The sequence below is a fragment of the Labrus mixtus genome, chromosome 5, assembly GCF_963584025.1.
Source record: "Labrus mixtus chromosome 5, fLabMix1.1, whole genome shotgun sequence".
Lineage (NCBI taxonomy): Eukaryota > Metazoa > Chordata > Actinopteri > Labriformes > Labridae > Labrus > Labrus mixtus.
The window spans coordinates 24066299-24086281 of NC_083616.1; the positions used below are offsets into that span (position 1 = coordinate 24066299).

Here is a 19983-nt window from a genome sequence, read left to right on the forward strand (position 1 = left end):
AACTATATAGAAGAAAATTCTGCTCTTCAGACGGGGCAGACACAGAGCACAGCAAAACTCACTGAATGCTAAATGCTGTAACATTTAGGCCTGTTTTGGCAGACCACAAAATCAAGTAGGGTGTCCAATCCCTGAATCAGAATCAAGTAGACTTTCACACAAAAGAAATCAGTCTTGATAATTCTGTGAAAAAGCAATAAACACAGAAGTACAAGTGGAAAGTGTTTAAACAGCATTACTCCTACTGTAAAGGAACTGAAATAGAATAACACAAAATATTAAAAACTAAAGAATACAAAATGTGTTCAATAGTTGTAATGGAAGAGCTGGAGTTCTGCTGATGGGAAGCACAAATATACAGTAATGTGTCAGAGTGTAAATCACTGTACTACTTAACTGTGTGTTGTGTTGTCACACGTTCTTCTATATGTGTGAAGTTGCTCTTCTCTGTGATGGGCCCTCCTGGCTGCTCCGTGAACATGTTAAGCCTCCATTCTTTTTTTGATGTATCACTTTGGGGATTTTGATGCTCTTCAGTCTCGGTGGAATGTTTTCTTCTTAAGAAGCGTTTTCACAGCTTGCACAAATTGTTTCTTCTTCTCATCTTCTGCCTTTACCTCCTTTCTTATCTCTTGTCTTCCTCTCCATCTTCCTCCATCTACCTTCCTCCCCCCCCCCTCCCTTCTTTGTATCCGCTACTTCATTAGAGTGAAAACAAATGGGCAGTCCAGGTTGTGAAACAGAGAGGAGAGCAAATTCACACAGTCAGCATGAAACCGGACTAGGAAAATAATGACACTGACTGCTGTTGGCCCCCTCGGGGACAGCTGGTGGAGAGAGTAAGAGTTATCAAAGTAATGGAGGAGAATAGAAAGTAAAAAGAAGGGGGGGATGAGGATAAAAAGAGCAGAAATGATTCAACAAATGACAGAAGCAAAGAGGAAATAAAGGTTAAATTAGATGAAGGGGAACAATAGAGTGAATATTTGCTAATTCACTGAGAAATGTTTTGGTGTAAGCAGTTTTGAAGAGTGCGCCCATTACCTGTAGTGAGGTAAAGCAGCGTTTTGGGGACACGTATGAGCGCCGCGGCACCCTCCGATAAAGCAACCAGACAGACCTTGTTAAAAGAACAGACATCCCAATCAATATGGCCGTTCCACCGGTGCATCCAGCTGCCGGGGACTCTACACAGATCGGCACGGCGCAGCAATTTGCAGACATAAACAAGGGCCTAATTGTTCAGGGCCCTGAGGTTCGGAGTGAGGAAAAACAACGATGAGGCATGGTGAAGAGTTAAGAGGCGTTTTAAGTCTCGTTTAGGAAATGAGAGTTGGGGAGTCGGGCAAAACTTTCTTTGATGAGTGTTGTTATGGTGAACGGCAGGGATCCTCCGCTTAAAAGGCTCCGAAAAGCGAAGGGGAATTAGGAGAGAGATGCAGCGCGCATGCACAGCATCAAGTGCAAGATCGCCAGGTTTCACTGGTTGCCATTTTTCCAGGCTTTGGTCAGGCTCGAGCTGTCCAAAGTCGGGAAAAGTAGTTTGAAAAGAGTCATTTGCTATTTGTGATTTTCAGTGTAATCTTGGAGTGTCATCCCACACAGAGGAGCTGTATTGATTGGCGGTCTTAACTGAAGCCGACTCCTGATCATCCCTTCATCTTGTTTCTAAAGGGCAACAGAAAGGGACAGTGAAGGAGAGAGGGTGAAATAAAGTGAGACACCGACAGAGTTCACTGAGTATCTGAAAGGAATCTCAGAATTGCCCTTCAACAAAAATCTACCAGACACACACACGTACACACAATCTGACCCCACCTGGCTCTCTCTCTCTCTCACACACACACACACACACACACACACACTCGTGCATTTCTTTGGCTTACCTGCACCCACCTTGTCCTCACTTTTATTTCTCCCCCCCCCCCCCCCGTCTTCCCTCTTTTTTTTGTCTCTTTGTCTCTCCCTCCTTTACTCATTCTCCTCCAAGCAAGGACAGCCAAGGTTGTTTGAATTTTGGATGCCGTTCACATCTTTTGTTCATTCAATTAGTTCATCCAAGTCACCCCCCCACCCCCCCACCGCCTCCACACACTTCTTCTCCCTTTCCTCCACCTCCTCCCTCATCCAGCGGTGTTTACTCATCACTACGGAGGTCAACATAATCTCATGGAGTCATGGGCAGACAGTAGACACGTCTCAGTGTGGCCTGGAAACTCAGACATTGCCGGTCCTGATGTGTTTTTTTTTTTGGGGGGGGGGAATAACTAACATTTAGCTTAATATGTTTTTTCCCCCTCAGATATTCAGAGAGACACCAGGTGGTTGCAGCCATTTCTTTGAGCCTGCAGGCTCAGTGTCTCACTGTGTCGGTGATAAATAAGCTATTAATGCTAATGCTCTGTATACATCTGATACATCCAGAAGGGGTTGGGACTTTTTTTTTTTTTGGCATCGATTAGGCCTTTGATTTATGTTCAAATCTATAATTGATTGGAGAAAGAGTTGCCATATACGGATGTAGTTTACAAACTTTAAATAACTTTTGCTTGATGTTGTAAGAGGGTATCCAGAAGAGCAAAACCAACAGTGAATAGAACAACAGGCTGAAGTCTGTGTACACACTGGCTTTTATTAAGCTTTCTCTTCTTTAAAGTATCAAGAAATTAATCAGCAGATCAAAAAAATATAATGTCCCTAAATGGTGTATACATGTTGGTCTCAGATATAATATCACTCCCTTGTAGTGAAGAAGTCCATAAATCTAATGTGAGCCCTCTCTGCTCTAAAGCATCACTATGAGTTTAGTATCATGGTTTTCTTTCACAAGGACACGGTGAAGTCTTTATTGTCTTTATTCATTCTGAAGACTAAGGGAGTCATGCCAAGCAAAAAAAATAAATAAAAAATGACACTGTAGCTCCGTTGTGATACCTTAAAGGAATTCTGCGTGTGTCCGACCTCCAGTAAGTCGCTCTGGAATTTGTTCTTATAGGAACCTATCCTTAAAGGTGTGTGTGTGTGTGTGTGTGTGTGTGTGTGTGTGTGTGTGTGTGTGTGTGTGTGTGTGTGTGTGTGTGTGTGTGTGTGTGTGTGTGTGTGTGTGTGTGTGTGTGTGTGTGTGTGTGTGTGTGTGTGTGTGTGTGTGTGTGTGTGTGTGTGTGTGTGTGTGTGTGTGTGTGTGTGTGTGTGTGTGTTGCAAACTACACATTGTACTGTTTGACCATTTGGAAGGGGGATGGGGTCGTATTTACACGGCATTCAACAAGTCTACTGTTAGCGAGCGACAACAATATATGACCTAAACTCGTCCCCGCACTTACTCAGAACATGAACTCTCCATCTCTGTCACCGTCCATGGTCTACTCTTTTCTTCACTTTTCTTTCTGTGTATTAAATCAATCAGTCAATTAAAAGTTACACCAATCAGCCATGACATCAAGACCGCCTATGCAGCCTGATGCAATCCCATACAACAGTTTTCCAGTGAATTCTCCTTTTTCATTTTCAAGTTTGGTTGACATGGTGGGAAAATGATAGTTCTACTTTCACCTTCCTGACCCGAGTGAGAAAGTGGTGCACTGGAGTGCATTATATTTAAGTGTTCCTAACAATGCGCCCACTCCATTAACATACATGAGTGGAGTAAAATATTTGGAACACCTTTTAATTGAATGCACTCCAGTATACTACCACCACTACAACTCAATATTAATATCAAGTAGAATTAATATGTGAAGCTTCACAAAACTAGAATTACAGCTGTTGCATTAGTTTGCCAAAGGCACTCATGATGTTAAGACTTATCAGAGTATATGTTGAAAAATATATTTTTCATTACACTGATACTCGGCTTAATTTATTCTATATGGCAAAAGTTCTCAAAAAGACGTCTGAAAAGCTACACCTGATCTGTAAATAGACCCAGCTGAACTTAATTGATTAAATGCTATTAATATAGGTTATTATAAATAATAAATCATGCATAATTCATGAGGTGAATCAGATAATGTCCAAAAGAGATCCAAGGACACTTGGGCGTGATTCAGAATGCACAACAGACACAAACAGACATCTTCACTGTCCTCTATCTCGTGCACCTTGTGTTCAGAGCTAATGGAAGGTCCACTTTGAGCCACACCAGTATGAGACACATTGACCTGACCACCCACAGGAAGAATTACACAAATAAAATGTCTCCCCTAACTGGATCCTTGTTTAGACTGAATGTAAATCTGATCTGGACTAAATGTGGTTCCTTTGCGTATCATTTATGCAAGAATATCAAATCTAACATGAAGGCTGGTTAGTAAACTGTCACCATGACAACGCTTTTTTTTTTGGTGGGGGTGCTTTTTGTGCCTTTAATGAAGAGATAGGACAGTGGATAGAGTTGGGAGGAGAGTGGGGTATGACATGCGGGAAAGGAGCCACAGGTCGGATTTGAACCTGGGCCCACTTGGAGGACCATGGCCTCCATACATGGGGCGCGCGCACTAACCACTGCTCCACCAGCGCCCCGACAACACTCTTTTTTTAATAAGCCACTTTTGGGTTCTAGCTAACAGATGTAGCTGTGATGGTGTTTTTCTCCTTGGAGACTAACAAATAAATTGTGCAAAGCCTCTTGAGTCAGGCATGTTTTCCTGCGGCCTGCAGAGATAAGACGGCCGGCGTACAGAGAGGGATTGGACAGAGCTATGTACACATTCCTTTAGTTACCTTTGTCACGCGTGATGGAGTGTGGGGTTTACAAACCTGGCCTCCAGAACCTCTCTCTCTCTCTCTCTCTCTCTCTCTCTCTCTCTCTCTCTCTCTCTCTCTCTCTCTCTCTCTCTCTCTCTCTCTCTCTCTCTCTCTCTCTCTGACCCTGTTCTGTTGAGCATGTGTGTGTATGCACTGACACCCTGCTTTTCACTTCTGCTGCTCTCAGATATTGTGCAGAGATGAGGCTGTGTGAACAGGACCAGACCTTAGTTGTCCCAATCGGCGCCTGACCTGTTTTTTTTTTTTTTTTTTTTTTTTTTTGTAAAGCACATTCAGAGCCATGCACTGCAGCTTTCTGAGACTAAATCAAAATGTTTGAGCTCAGGCTTTCCCTCGGTAAAGAGCAGTCTATTCTTTAAGCTTCCCAGCCGATGCATCAATAGTTCGTTTAGAAGTATTGAATCCTTCAGAATAAGTTTGTGGTGACCTTTTTTTTTGTCTTAACACTTCTGAAATCCTCTACTTTTTCTATTCCCCCCCCCCCCCCCGGTCCTCCCCCTCTTCTCAGAGACAGTGAAGTATCTTTCAGTTGTCCAATCACTCGTTTAGAAACTTTACAGCCGGGGCTTTTCCTCTGAGCTGTTTAAAGAAGGCTATAAATCTTCCCTGTTTAAATCCAGACTTGTTTAAGCTGCCTTTTACTAAGACCTGATGCACTGCATTCTTCTACTGCCTAAACAGGCTTTTTAAACATTTACCCCAAATGTATTTGCTGGTTGACTGATACACTCTCTACATGAGAGTAGACAGGGAACGGGGGTATTTGTCTCTCTTTATGGGCCTGGGACCTGCGATGGCTGCCACATGGCCGAAGAGAATGGAATGAAAGAAGAAAGCCGGAAGAAAAGGAAATAAAACAGCCGACCTGGGCTACATTTTTATGAAACACAGAGGAAATAAAAGAAGAAAAAAAGATAATTTTGTTATATTAAAAGGCGCACTGATCATATATCTATCGTCTTATATCTGCATGCACATTCATTTAAATTCAGTTCTGCTTTTATTTAAATCAGCAGTCTTGTTTTATTGCTTCTTTCAGGGTCATTGTTGCTTCGTACGTTCCAGCACTCACTGGGTTTGATTATTCAAAAGGGAAGCGGAGGCCATCTTTTTTTTTTTTTCCAACTACTACTAAACTCTCTCTCCCTCTATCTTTATTCCATTTCCCTCGCTCGATTGCAGGTAGCACTCACAGGGTGTTCTCTCCACGCCGCTCTAATACGATATGCATCTTCATGTTTGTGTATCTGATCATCGATTTACGACCCCGTTCTTCTTCCTTTCCCCCCCCCCCCCCGCTGAGAATGTGAACTGCGGCTGCATTAGTCATCTTTACGACGTATTTTACTGCCCTGCTCACTAGGAGAAGGTCCAGGGCTCGAGGTAAATGTATATTTTACGTGGTGATAGAGTGCATTTGCATCAGAGGAACAGTCTTGAAAAGAAGCTCTCAGTTAAGAAAGTGAGCACTCAGAGAAAGGGCAGAGATCAGCCGGGTACTTGCCGTCACTTACCTCTGGCTGTCATTAAGTAGAGGAGTGGTTGTCAACAAACGGCTGCTTACATCATCATATGAGCCAGTCAGGTTTACCGTGCAGCACGGTCATATAAAAGGTGCTTTATGCCGAACATCGTATCACACATACATCTTTTTAGTTTTTCCCCCCTCGTCCCGCCCTCGCCCTCTTGTAAACCCTGACAACAGCACATTACCCGTCAGCATGCATTACGGCGCGCTCAGATCTACATGGCAGCATCTTTGAAGTTAAAATGGGGGAAAATATCATAAGTATAGGCCTCGCTCCAGATAGCTGTGGCTGCGCTCCCAGATGCCTCTCAAAGATTAGAATCATCCGTGAGTAGTGATCTGCTCCATCGTATGGCGCTCCTACAGACTTGGCTGCATGTTCGGAGGAGGGGTTGTACAGTACGGTTCACCGGATCAAGACTGTACGAGGAAGGGGAAAAACTAAAACTCAGTGCCAGAGCCATATATCTATAGCACCATCCCGTGCCCTTTCTCTGATATCATTATTTAAGCTTAGGTTGCCTAGCAGCATAATGCAGTGAAGCCCAGTATCAAGATTAAACTATAGGGGGGGGAAAAACTGCTGAATCAGCGAGTTGAAGAACTCAGTGGCACCACTGTTTGGCTGGTAGAGAGGGGATTCCTCTGATTACAGTTACCCACAGCCCTCAGTCTGACCTTCATGTCTCCCATCAGCTCCGAGCCGCAAATACCAAGCAGGTGTGGTGATGTCATCGCATCTCATCCAACATACCACGGAGCCTGCAGAAGGGCAAACAGCCGTGTTCTGAAAAGAAAAAAGGGTTGTAGCTGTAATCTGTTGGAGCTCGCCTCGGAGAGGTTGAGGTTTTTGAGGCCTTAAAAAGACTTCGACTGATTCTGGTTGTCATGTTTCTGCAGAGGAGGAAAGTTAATGGAAGGTATTGATGTATAAATGCCACTGAGGATTTTCTGTCTACAAGATTTTCTATTTATTGGAAGTAAGTTGTTTTAGAAAATGAGCAAAAGTCATTCCAGGAAAGACGGTTAATTAAAAATAAATCTCAAATTGAGTACTAGAAGTTGCTCTGCTGTGTTGTCAACTCTAAATGTGATTTGATTGATATTAACATCACACTTTTCTTCAGTCTTAATTGGCGATTGCCTGTGCAATAATAAGATGTTTGCTTTCCAGTCATTTGATGTTAGCTTGTTAGATTACATCTGCAGACTGAAAAACAGAAAACATTCATCTTTAACACGTTTTTCTCTGCACTTACAGTTTTATCAACAACAGCAGCAGCGACCAGTGCAGTAGTTAATCTTGTCATGATTCAAATCAAAGTGATCTTGTTGTAACTCAAATATTTAGCGTAGCTGCAACCGGCAATTATGAAAATGATTCAGCGTTTTGATTGGGAGCCGTTTTTGTGTGTGCGTTGTTTGCTCAGCAAGTGGAGCTGCACTTAATTAGCATTAATATGATTGTTATGGCCTCCCATCAGTTTGACAGGTCTATTCTTTAGATCTGTTTTAATTGTAATTAAGCCCTGATTAACGAGCTGGGGGATGTTTCATTCTCTTTTCAAGAATACAGCGTAATATGTTGTGAAGGCGGTCAGGGGTTTGTCGTTTTATCTGCTAATGAGGCTCAGCCATATGTCATAACAAACCCAACTTCTCTGTCGCAGCAGCGTTTGGATGCCTCGTTTAGACTGCAGCCAACCTTGTAGGAAAACCACAGGTGTTTATTTGGAGATAACACGTGTGGGGTCAGGAAACCTCTCACTCCCATGTTTCCTGTCATTTCCATTCTGTGGAATGTCAAATGTCCCCATAACAAAAGAAATGTAGACAGACCAGTCAATAAAAAGCTCTAGATTCATGATTTAAAAAAATAAATTAAGTCAGACTTTTGGATCAAACACAAAGGGAGGGTGAGAAGACAATGATCTCATCTCATCATTCAAATTGAACATGATTTATTGCCTTTTTTCTTGGATGTATTTAACAGTTTTCCAAGTAATTAAAATAAACTACGTATTTCATCAGACTATCATGATAAAAAAACAAAACAAAAACTAAAGTTCATCAACCAATGAAATAACAAAAAACAGACCATCTCAGACAAAGTCCTTTGATAAACATAACTTTCAGGTGGTATAGGTGGCCGTGGCTCAACTAGAGTCTTCGCCTCTCAACCAGAAAGTCGAGGGTTCGATCCCCAGCTGAGCAACATGTCCGCTGTTTCCTTGGGCAAGACACTTAACCCTGCATTTTTCCCGCTGCTTTGGTGGCGGTGTATGAATGGATTAGTGTTGTACATGATTAAAAGCGTCTGCAAAGTGAATTGTAGAATTATAGAAGAAGTGAAATGACTATCTACATTTATGGCACATAATGGAATATATTTATATAAAATGAACAAAAGAAAACGCTAATGAACGTTTGTCTTTATCCGCTGCTTTGTCAATATTTGATGTGATGAGTTTGCCTCATCAAGAAAAACGGTCTCCTGTTGGTTGAAATAAATCAAAATGATATGAAAACACTGTAAAAATGTGTGTTTAGAAAAACACCTCTCCAAACATTTATTGAAACTTCTTTTTTTTTGCACCAACTTATAAAATATTGAATCTGCTGTAGAGCACTTACTTATTATACTTACTTATACTTATTGTATTCATAAAAAGGCTTCTTCTTGCCTTACTGATTCAAAAAACGTTCACAGAGACTCGGAGTTCAGCTCCAGCTCTTTGATTGCTCTTTCATGCCTTGCCTCTGAATTATCCAAAAACAAGTTATCCTGTTTTTATTTCATTGGGGTCAACATTCTGTACCTGCTTCACTTGCTCAGTTTGACCTTTCTTGTAGTGAAAATTTGGATGTTTTGGTTTGTCAAACTATCATTTGGCAGTTTGAATACTCTCAATATGGCATCGCAATCATTTAGATTCTTAAAGGGAATATCCTGAAACACCAGTTTATTCATATGATAATCTCCACTAATGAATCATTGATCACAGTAGCGAACGTGTTGCTTCCATGTTCTCATTTCTACTCTTACTTGCTGACGTAATGCACCCTTTTCTGCAGCTGAGGAGTCACAATAATGTTTCTCATTTCAAAGCTTTCTGCCTGTTTGTGTATCTGTGAGAACACATGCAGTTATGTTCTCTGAGCGTCTGATCAGAAAATTTAAGAGCTAACAAAAAAACGAGTGAGAGTGAGAAAACCTTTGACCTTGTGGTCTTATTTGATGTTTTTCTGTATACACTAAATGTCTGAGTGTTGGCATAGAGAAGCTGAACTCTAGCTTCAGTTTCTTTCTTGGCAATCACAGTGAAAGGCAGCCAGCCGTTGTTTACTTTTAGTCTTCACTTTGGATTTGCAAAGTTTCCATTTTTCTCCTGTTTTCTGAGATGCTGATGGTGGTCTGGTCACTTCAGCACACTTACGTCTCTCTCTCTCTGACGCTGCTGCTTTTGTCCCAACTCTGACATTTTTGTCCATCTGTCAGTTTGTTTGCTTTCCCCGGTTTCTCTACTTGACCAAAAAGATTCTGATAGCCTCCACTTACAGAAAGAGTTTTAAATGAAGGAGGAATAAGAGCGAAAATGACAACCAAAACATGTCATATTCTGATCTCGAGCCAGGGAACTCTTACCATGCAAGACTTTTCTTCCAGAAAACACAGAAACCAAAAGGCACTCCCGGGCAGTGAGCTCGGGGAGAACTGTGAAACACGTTGTCACTGCTTTGGCAACAACAAGGAGTGACTGTGTGCTCAACATGTGTGCGAGTGTTTATACATCATTTCCCCTGGAAAGTGTCATGCTCGCGGGTGGGCGGGGGTCGGTTCTGGGTGGGTTGAGGTTAACCTCTTGAGGTCTCCAGGGTTACTCTGGCTCTGCTCTTTGTCAGATTCTCAGGCGTTCTCACTCTCGGCTGTCAGAGACGCTCTGACGGAGTGTTAGCCTGGCAAAGAAGTACGGGAGTGGCTATTAGCCGCTTGTCTTTCTAGTCCTTTGAGGACGTGAAGGACTCATTAGCCTGTGAGCTCAGCTGTCCACTGTTGCTAAACCCCATAGCCACAGTCCAGTTCTGTGCATGTGTGCACGTGTTCATGGCACTGAATGCTCTTTAGAAATTGCCTTTACATATTAATCTCGTGAACTGCCATTTTGACATTAACAGTTCAATCTATGTTTCTGATTATCTTAATGAGGTATCATGGAGTGCTGCCGAGACGGTCCACTGATTTTTAAATGACTCCATTAAAATGAGGTCATTAAAAAAATACGTCTTTATTAGAACTAAAGCAATAAGTGTTACATGTATATGATTTAAATATCTTGCTTTTTTTTATGACATGCAACCAAGACTGGTCTGGAGTGGGAGACTTAAACAAATCATTAAATGTGTGAAAACATAAAGCTTGACAATGGACTCAATTGAACAAATTGCCCATATTTTGAGTCTTTCTGATGAACTTATATTGAAAAATGATCAATGCCTATGAAGAATATAGCTACATCAAGCAAGAGCATTGAATTAAGAGTTCCAACAATCAGCTAAGTAACAGAGGACAGGTTCAATATGCATCAAGTCTGTCCTAAGATAATATTCATGTTCCTATATGAACACTAAAACAGCTTTTTTTTCTTTTGCTGTCATCATTCCCCTGCGTATACTGGACATGAAAAGAACCTTTCATAATGCACCTCCAATGGAACCAAAGGGGGACCACAGTCTTTGTTATGTTAAACTTATTTGATGTTAATCTGAAGCTCCAGCAGTCTGAATGATAAAAATAGTCACTGTACAACCACTGCTGTACAGTGTGGACGGAAAACAGAAAGGAGAGAGTCTGCAGTAACAAGAAAGCTACTTAGGACAGAAGTTTATTTGATTAGCATGGACCTGTGACGCAAGCTAGAATTCATGTATACAGTGTGCTTTCCGGATGGAAAGTGTTGTTTTTGTCCTCTTAGATTCAAAATATTATCTGTGAAACAAAAATGCTTCAATGGACATACAGGCTCCCAACTGTTGTTTTGAGTCTACCTTTAAATGTGTGGCCTTGTAGTCAAACAAGACAAACATGTAAGAAGTGAGCACACACGAGGAAACAGACACAACTCACAAACTAGTTTAAGAGCTTTTGACTGCATTACAAAGTTTCAGCTGTAATGTGTTCCTTTCTTAACAGTCAGATCAACATGCCAGCATCCACTGTTAATTCATCTCTTTTAATTAAGATGCATCTGATCATAATATCATACCGTGTGTTTTGCAGGTGAACGAGGAGACGGTGGAGAGGCTGGTGGTTCAGTACCCTCACATTGTTTTCAGCACGGTGATGCAGGACTGCAAGAGAACCCTGGAGAGAGCTTATCAAATGGGCTGGAGCCCCAACACCTCCAACACCTCGTAGCTACTGCTGGATCTCACACACACACACACACAGAAACACACACACAAACACATAGTTACACAGAGGTCCCTTTTCTGTGTACAGACTGACACACACAATGTTTGCAGTTCAGTCATGTTTGCTGCTCATCCACTGTTCAAACATGCATGTGAACATGTAGCTACACACTCACAGACAAAAGGTCCAGTCTGTCAACCGTTTCATTTGAAGCACATCTCCCATTTTAAGAATTTCAAGTCATGTGGGCCTCCTGTTTTGTTTTTTTAATTAAGTGGATCCGTACAGCCACAGATCATAGGTTAAAGTCAATATCCTGACTGACTTCTTCGCATCGTCATTGCTCATAAGTCGGATTATTTGCAACAATATTGTGTACTTTCGTTGAGAAGAATCTGGATTGAATAGTTTGTTTTGGTGCAAAGAGGTGCACAGAATAAGTGTTATTTGTTATCTACTTTAAGTGTTACCCAGTCGATAGAGTATTTAAGCCTCACACATTAAAGACCGCCTCCTCACCTTGGATGGAGTGAAGGTAAAGATACACGTGGAGGAGAAGCCTGGTCTTCAGCATGTATCGAGATATCAGAGGCATTCAGCGGCGTGCAAACCAGAACTGTTTTTTAATGAGAACAGATTGAAAACAGTTTGTCGCCCCAATTGGAACCAACGTTCAGCCTCTGCGGTGTTTACTTCCTTCAAACTGAACTCAGCTGATCACACAGCACAGAGCAGAGACTTGAAGATCAGGAGAGGACGCCCGACAGCTTCAGCCCAACAGACAACTGAACTGCCAGGGAGCGTCGAGCTCCACTGGAGGCATTCTGAGAAATATCTTCACGTTTATTTTGACCATTTAGATGTTTTTTTTCCCCCCTCCTTCCTTTCTTTGATGTTCAGTAAAATGTTAAAGGTATGTGTGAACTCGTGCCGAGATTGTTGTCAAGGCTCCATTTGAAGGACAGAGCCCTTTGCTGTGACTTAATACGCACATTGTCGTTGGTACAGAAGAAAGATTCAGGCTAGAATAACTCTGATTCAAGACAAATGCACGGCAGGAGAATAACCACAGGGATGACAGGTAAGAGGAAACGCTGCCTTAAGTGGTTTGTCGGTAATTGCCATCCAATTAGCAGCATGGAACGGACCCAGAATTGACTGAAGAAATGTTTATCTTCTCTGAGTTTATCTTCCATATTCCCATTATTTGATCTGATATTTACATATAATCAATACTGCGTGGGATTGACTTAGCCTAATATTGGTTTTGAGCATATACTTGTAATATTATCTATGTAGCAATGCAATGAGGGATTTCTCTTTCTTAGTGGTGTAGGATGTTAGGAAACAAACTGGCCTGGGTCTCAGTCCAGGCTCAGTGGAAGTTGGTTGGTAGGAGTTGATCTTTTTTTTTTTTTCATTTATTCTATAGGAACTCAGTAGTGTACAGTTACAAAAAGCAAATAACCAGGGTATTTTTCTATGGTGTGAACCAGCTCTGGGCTCAGCCTCCACACACTGTCACTCAGACACGAACAATAGCTTCCTGAGCTTAGAGTCTCAGCAGAACTGTAAACTTTCTACAGCACATAGAGATTTCAGACAATTAAAAACATGTTTCTTTTACCCCTTGTCAGGATTTGTAGACTTTAACCGATGGAGAGTCTCTCCCTCGGCCTGTCTGTTTTGTTCTGTTTCTGGTCTTTTGTAATCCCCATATGCACTTTCTCCTCTGCTAGATGTTGACACACTTGATTCCTGATTTGTTAAGGCAACCGTAAATGACTGGATTTACATAAAGATGAATAAAACACTACAACTTCAAGCTTATGTTATTCTCTTCTCTTTGTGTGTGTGTGTGTAATCGAGGCAGTGGAGGAATATTAAGACTGACAGTGGAATACTTTACCGCTCATTTTACACCATCTGTGGTGGACTTGAATTTTTTTTTTCCCTGGAAGTTTTTTCCAAACTTATTTATTACATCAATTATTGTCCAACACAGAGAACACAATGACTTTAATGGTAGACACTACACTATTATAAAATGAACATAGATTCCATCAGTGTTCCCAGGATAAATGCAAATGAGCACAGCAGCATGTTTTCCAACTAAAGGCCTTGGAATGTGCAAGTATGACACACCGAAGCTTTTGTTTCATTAGCAATAAAGATGTTTTTCCACAGATACCCATGCATTCATAATGCCTTTTCTAGAGTCAAACTGCATTTCCATTCAGGTATACTTCTGAATTCAAGGTCAAACTATTGTCACAGTCACGGCAGCTTCACATGTGAGACACAGTTAGGAGACATCAGCTCGCTACACAGCAAGAGAGCAAAGGCCTCAAAGAGCTAAGAAGCTGTCACTCTATATGTTCCCCGGTCTTTGACGATATCGTCCCTTTCAAGTGCCTATTTTACTGTTCAGAGTGTTTGTGTTGTTTCATGTCTGTCGATCAAACGCCGGAGGTGGCATCAAACGCGATGGGAAGGTTGTTTCTGCCCAGATAGATTCTTTGAGTTGTCAACACAATTTGTGTCAACTTAAGGCACAATTCATCCGAGTCACTAAAGAAGGTTTTTTTCTCTTAATAAAATCTCAGAGAGAGCTGTTTGGCATCAGGTATAGATGCATGAAATATCAAGCGTATACCACACATCTTTACGCTGTAGAACAAAACATGTATTACATATGCATAAACTGCAGTTAAAAACAAGGACAACTGATCAAGCAAGCTTAGATTTTCCACATGTATACATCAAACTTTGCATAAATACCGTCACTCTACAACACCAACCTTTAAGATCATTTAATTGAGAAGTAATTCCCTTTATTATTTTTGTGATTTTTTTCCCCCCAAACATCTTCCAAATACCTCTTTGAACATTTTTATATTATAAGCTTCAGTTAGTATTTCTTTCAGGAATGTGAGATTGGATGGGATTATGAAATATTTCACAGATATTCGTTTTATTTTGTCCATTTTCTCTTTTCCAACACTCACTCACAACATCAGGTTAAAAAGAATGCAGCTGCTTGAAACCAAGCAGATTGTAAATACAAACTAAAACTGAAAAGTTGTGTCTTTGAAAGATATTCTTCGCAATGTTTTCCTGAACGTGCTGAATACAAATATTGTTTGCACAAAAAGATAAGAAATAAGAACTTGCAACATAAAGCACAATGACAATCAAACTACACAGCACAGTATGTGTCTTTACTCTTTGCCACCATCATGCATTGAACTATTTCCCTCTGTAATACATTTTCTTTTTTAGACTTTTTCACTCGCTTCTGGGGAAAGCCACAACAGCAATAGTTGATGTTTCCTTCTTCTCCACAGCTGATGTCTGGAGACAGCAGGTCTGAACCTGAAGGTCTGCTTTGGACTCATTTCCTCAGAGACCTGAAGGGTTGTCTATGGCAACAGCCGCACGTTGTACTTTGTTCTTCCTCTCCTTTCTACTCACTTCTTGCGCATACTCTTATTGGATAAATAGGATGAGAAAAGGGCAACTAAATAAAAAAAATCCAGGTTTTTCTTACCAAGACCTCCTAACCAACTTAAGAAAAAAGAGATACCTACTCACTGGATGTTGTTCTCTCTGGCAAGATAGCAGTTTTTTGATGCCTTTTCTTTTGTCTATATGGCTTATATATAGGCTGACATATGTCAAAGGATTGTAAAGAGAAGAGGGTCAGATATGCCTGTGAGACTGTCCTTCAGTGAAGAGGTTTTCAGTGTTAGTTCTCCAGCAGGGAAAAAAGCCTTCTCCACTAGCTTGTGTTTCTCTGGCCCTGACAAGCAGAGACATTAATAATTTGGCCTTTGGCTTGGTCCCCTCTGCATGTGTTAAAGGCCCTCTAATTTTAGAATGACAAGGTCTTTTTAATACCTCTGCTACAAATGAGCTGATCTCCATGCACTCCACTCCAGTTTCTCTCTTGAGTAAATTATGCAGCATGCTGAATTTTACTGCCACCAATTAGCGCCTTTGCAAATGTGAGTGTATGCCATCGATTCTCCTGCTGATTGAGGTGGATTCCATCAATGGCTCTCGTTCTTCGGACTTCTGCAATATTCATCAAGGTGGAAGGAGGCGTTCTGACGGCACTTGGTAGTGAGACTGCCCTCAGGAAAGGAAAATAGTGTGCAGGGCATGGCAGAATAGCAATAGAGAGCAGTAATTAAACTTTGTAAATATTCATGTGGTCATTACATTTTTAATGAGCTGCTGATAAAAATTGACGCTGACCATACAGGGCGTTTGTCATGTCCAACCTGCAAGGACGTTAGTCTAGTTTTCCCAAGAAATTACTATTTTCAAGAGCTAATCATAGCTGACATTGAGGGATGTCCTCAACAGAAGAGGCAGGCACTTCTTTGATCTTCCTCACGAGATTGATACAAATCTTCAATTTATGATCATGGTACGTTTTTAGAAACACTGCACACAACTAGAGTTGTACCAATGCTATTTTTCCTTTCCACTATCAATCCCCGTACCTAGTATCATTACAAAAAATCCTTATTATTGATGGAATTGCCGGAATTTTGCTAGCTTTGATTTCATGTGATCTCTTAGCTAGTGCTGGACTGTGGTATGTTTTTGTCACATGAATATTAATCTGAAGACTGTATACACTATGGAGAATGTGCCTCAACCTCCACCTTTATTTTACACAAAGATTAAGCCGAGAAACCTGTGACAGACGCTGACATATTGTGCATTTCAAGCCAGAGTCTACGCATGTAGTGATCGGCTGGTGACATCACACCGCTTCCGCTAACAAAAACACACATTTACAATAACAGTGAGACAGAAAATATCACCCAGGTCGGTACAACCTACAGCAGAACTGATTTCTATTATTATTTATTATAATGATTTCTTGTGTCGGTTTGAAGCAGACACTCATAGCAATGGGAGTTCAATGTCTTATGTTAGTGTTTGTTACTTTTCATCTCGCCATTCTCTCTAATCTGGTGCTGTCAAAAGTGGCATTTTTTTTTACCACCATCTGTTAACATGGAGGGGGGGGGGGGTGTCAAGAACTGAATATGTCGAATCCTTGTGTTTGCACTGCATGAAAACAAGATGTGGATGCTTCTGAGCAAACACTTTCATGCAGTAGCTTGTCGATCCAGCCAGTGATGGTGCCAATGATAACGTGGGACTTGATCGTATTAGTAGCCATCTGACACAATGTAGGATGTCTAACTCTGGAAAATCACTCCATTCTGCACCAAAACCTTTTTACAGTGCATAATAAGGTTCATCTTCAGAGCTTCCTTTAACAAGTCATATCTTGTTTTCAAGTATTATGCGTAATCTCAGTGGGTCATCTTTCCCCTAGATATCTTTCTTGTGGTTAAAGTGTCTCCTTCTCTTTCTGACTGGCTCCCCTGACTCCACTGACTGCGGAGGGTCGTCTCTGCTGAAGCGTCCCTTCGTTCTATTCATCCTACACTGAATCAACTTTACTCTGGCACCGCTTTGCATTCCCTGCGCTTCACCCCTGCCCTCTCCAAAAACCCAGCTTCTTCCTTTCGCTTGGAAATTATGTCAATCATTTGTCTGGTCACATCTGGCCAAAGTGCTTTGAGAGCTTCAAAATTGATCAACATATGAAAGAAAAATATTTCCTGTCCATCATCATATACTGTTCTCACCCCTCTCCCAGGGGGGCACGGAGGTATTTGGCCGTGCGACCCACCTGCCTGACTGTGGACTTGTGTTGATTCTGCAGTTGGGAAAGAGCATTTTGTTGAATAGTGAAGATGTTAATGGCTTGACTTTGTAACTGACACTGCCTTTGAGCTTCAGGAGCGAGCTCAGTGTTTCTATTCATGAGTCCAGAGGAGCATCTGCAGTTCAGGCCCAGACGAGACCCACAGACAATCACCAGAAGTGAGTGTTTGAATTACACCGGCTCTTTTACTTGTTTTGGACAGTTGAAGTCAGTTAGAGGAGGATGAATTTTTCCTCCCAGTCACTGCATCTGAAAATTGAACTTGAACATGACAGAGCCCGGCAGTCCTCGGCTTGATTTATGAAGATTTATGAGTATGAATTCCCCTATAATGGTTTGCTTCTCACCAGGGGCTACAACTAAACCAGCTTTCCTGTCTAACCTCATGAAGATAAAAAGAAATGAGATTTGTTAATCCACCAAATTCTGACATCCTACCAATAGGCTCATTCCGGACGCCCAGGGGAAAATATAAACCAATGATCCCCCTCAAAAAGTGAGGTGTGTGGAGTATGTGTGCCGGCAAAGGATAATGAAGTCACTGTTACTCTTCTCTTGTACAGCTCGGTGTAGATGTTGTCTCTCTGTCTTTCAAGCTGGAGTTAATTGCTGTGTTTAGGCAGCGCTCAGCCTAGCTTCTAAACGGCAAAGGTTAATTAGCAACAGAAGGATTTCCACACTAGATATGTTGACATTTACATTTCCTTCCTGGCTAAAATGAGAAAGAACCCCATTTGGTGGCACTGGGATGGGAAAGGGGAGAAAAATGATTCCTCTACAAACATCCTCATTTCTATGCAAGGCTTGGCGTTGATATGCAGATTTGGCAGTTGGATGACATTTAAAAGTAGTTAATTGTGCAAATCTTTGTTTTAGACTGGAAAGGTCGTGGATAGTGAGAGTCTTTCATCATGAACCAACCCCCCCCCCCCCTTCATCAGCACAGCTGCAGAGAAGGGAGGGAGGGGTTTGTTGGTTTCTCTGCTGACCGCCTTATAAAGTCGCCCATCGCTTTTCAAGGTGGTTCATGAATATTTATATACACAAACTCTTTGGAAAAATGAAAATTAATCTGCTTCCCAATGGGGGAGATGACTTGGCTATCCGTTTTCACCAAAGGACACACTTCTCTCCGTTCAGCAGAAGAGTGCTTTATTGTTTTCCTTCTCATATTCCTAAATGTCTGATATCAAATTAAGCATGTTGCTTCTTGATGGGGGGCAATTTTGTTTCATTGTTGTGCATTCTGGCTCTTATTACAGCAGATTTCAACAATTCTGTGATATTTCTCATAAAAGATCTGTTTGTGTTTGGGTATCATCATTTAGATATTGCAATTTTGGGGTGAAGTTACACAGGGAAAAAAAAAATCATTTTCTGGAGGCAATACGATATTGCTAAATAGATTTATTGCATGTTATATTTGGTCCATATTTTGGATATTACCACCTAAACGGCAACACTGGTGAGAAAGCACAATGAATTAAAGATACAGCAGGTGCACAGATTGGAAATTTTACACCTGGTTTCACCTGAATAGCACAAATGGATACATAATTGCTCCATTTCATCACTTCCATTCACTTGGTAACATTAAAGGGAGCTCTTTTAGAGAAAGAAATAAGGCTGAATACAAGTAACTGGGGACTTGAGCGATGCTCAAATCTGATAATGAATATTTCTATTTGTCTTTCAGCAGAGAAAAACCTCTCTCTTTGATTTAGCTACCATAAAGGTTCCTCTAAGGATACGCTGGTCTTGTATGCTTGCTGAAATAAGTTTCTGCACATTTAATCAACGCCTGATTCACCGACCATTCTTTGTTTTCTCCTTGAAGCACGATCCCACATCCTCCCGGGGCGGTTTTCATCAATTAAAATAGTCCAGCCCTGTTCTAAAGCTACAGATGGCCAGCGTCAGACCGGACCGAATTCAGGGTCTCCCAGCCAACTGCTCTGACATGTCAGACATGCTGGTATGCCTTGTCACTCCCCACTCCTCCACTGTAACAAAGGTTGGGCCGACTCCCCTCTGGAGCGCTGGGCCCAAGTGGCTCGCAGAGACGTGAGGCGTGACGGAGCCCCCGTCTCAAGGCCAAGAGTGCACCCCCAGACATCCTTTCAAAGTTCTCCCCTCCTCCTTCTGAAACTTAGTGTCCATTTAATCCTTCTTCAATTCCATCTCTCACCACACAAACCCTCCAATCAACACCCACTCCGCTCCCTGCAGACAGTCACACACACACATTCCTCTTTGCATTTTCCTCCCTGAATGCTCCCCTCATTTTCCGTCTCCAAACCTCACACGCTAACACTTGCTACCCGCCACCTCTCGGCCCCTCACCACCCCAACCGCCCAGTCCCTCCACCTCACTTCGGTTGCTTTCCAGGGGTGTGCATTTCACGCCCTGGTGACTGGACAGGCTCGGGGTGATTTCCCAAGGTGGAGGCTGAAGGTTGGGCAGGAACCGGTGGTGTGGAGTGATGTCAGAACAGGGAGCAGGATTCGTGTGTCATG

At 41.8% G+C, this 19983-nt stretch overlaps 1 protein-coding gene across 1 annotated transcript in view; it reads left to right on the forward strand.

Moving 5' to 3' along the window:
* The window catches only part of fbxl17 (F-box and leucine-rich repeat protein 17), a 241147-nt gene extending 227609 nt beyond the window's left edge, over positions 1-13538 (forward strand). Inside the window, exon 10 of the mRNA XM_061038733.1 lies at positions 11574-13538. Coding sequence (XP_060894716.1) covers positions 11574-11711 — 138 coding nt within the window. The 3' untranslated portion in view covers positions 11712-13538. The remainder of the gene's footprint in view (positions 1-11573) is intronic.
* Positions 13539-19983: the final 6445 nt, after the last annotated feature.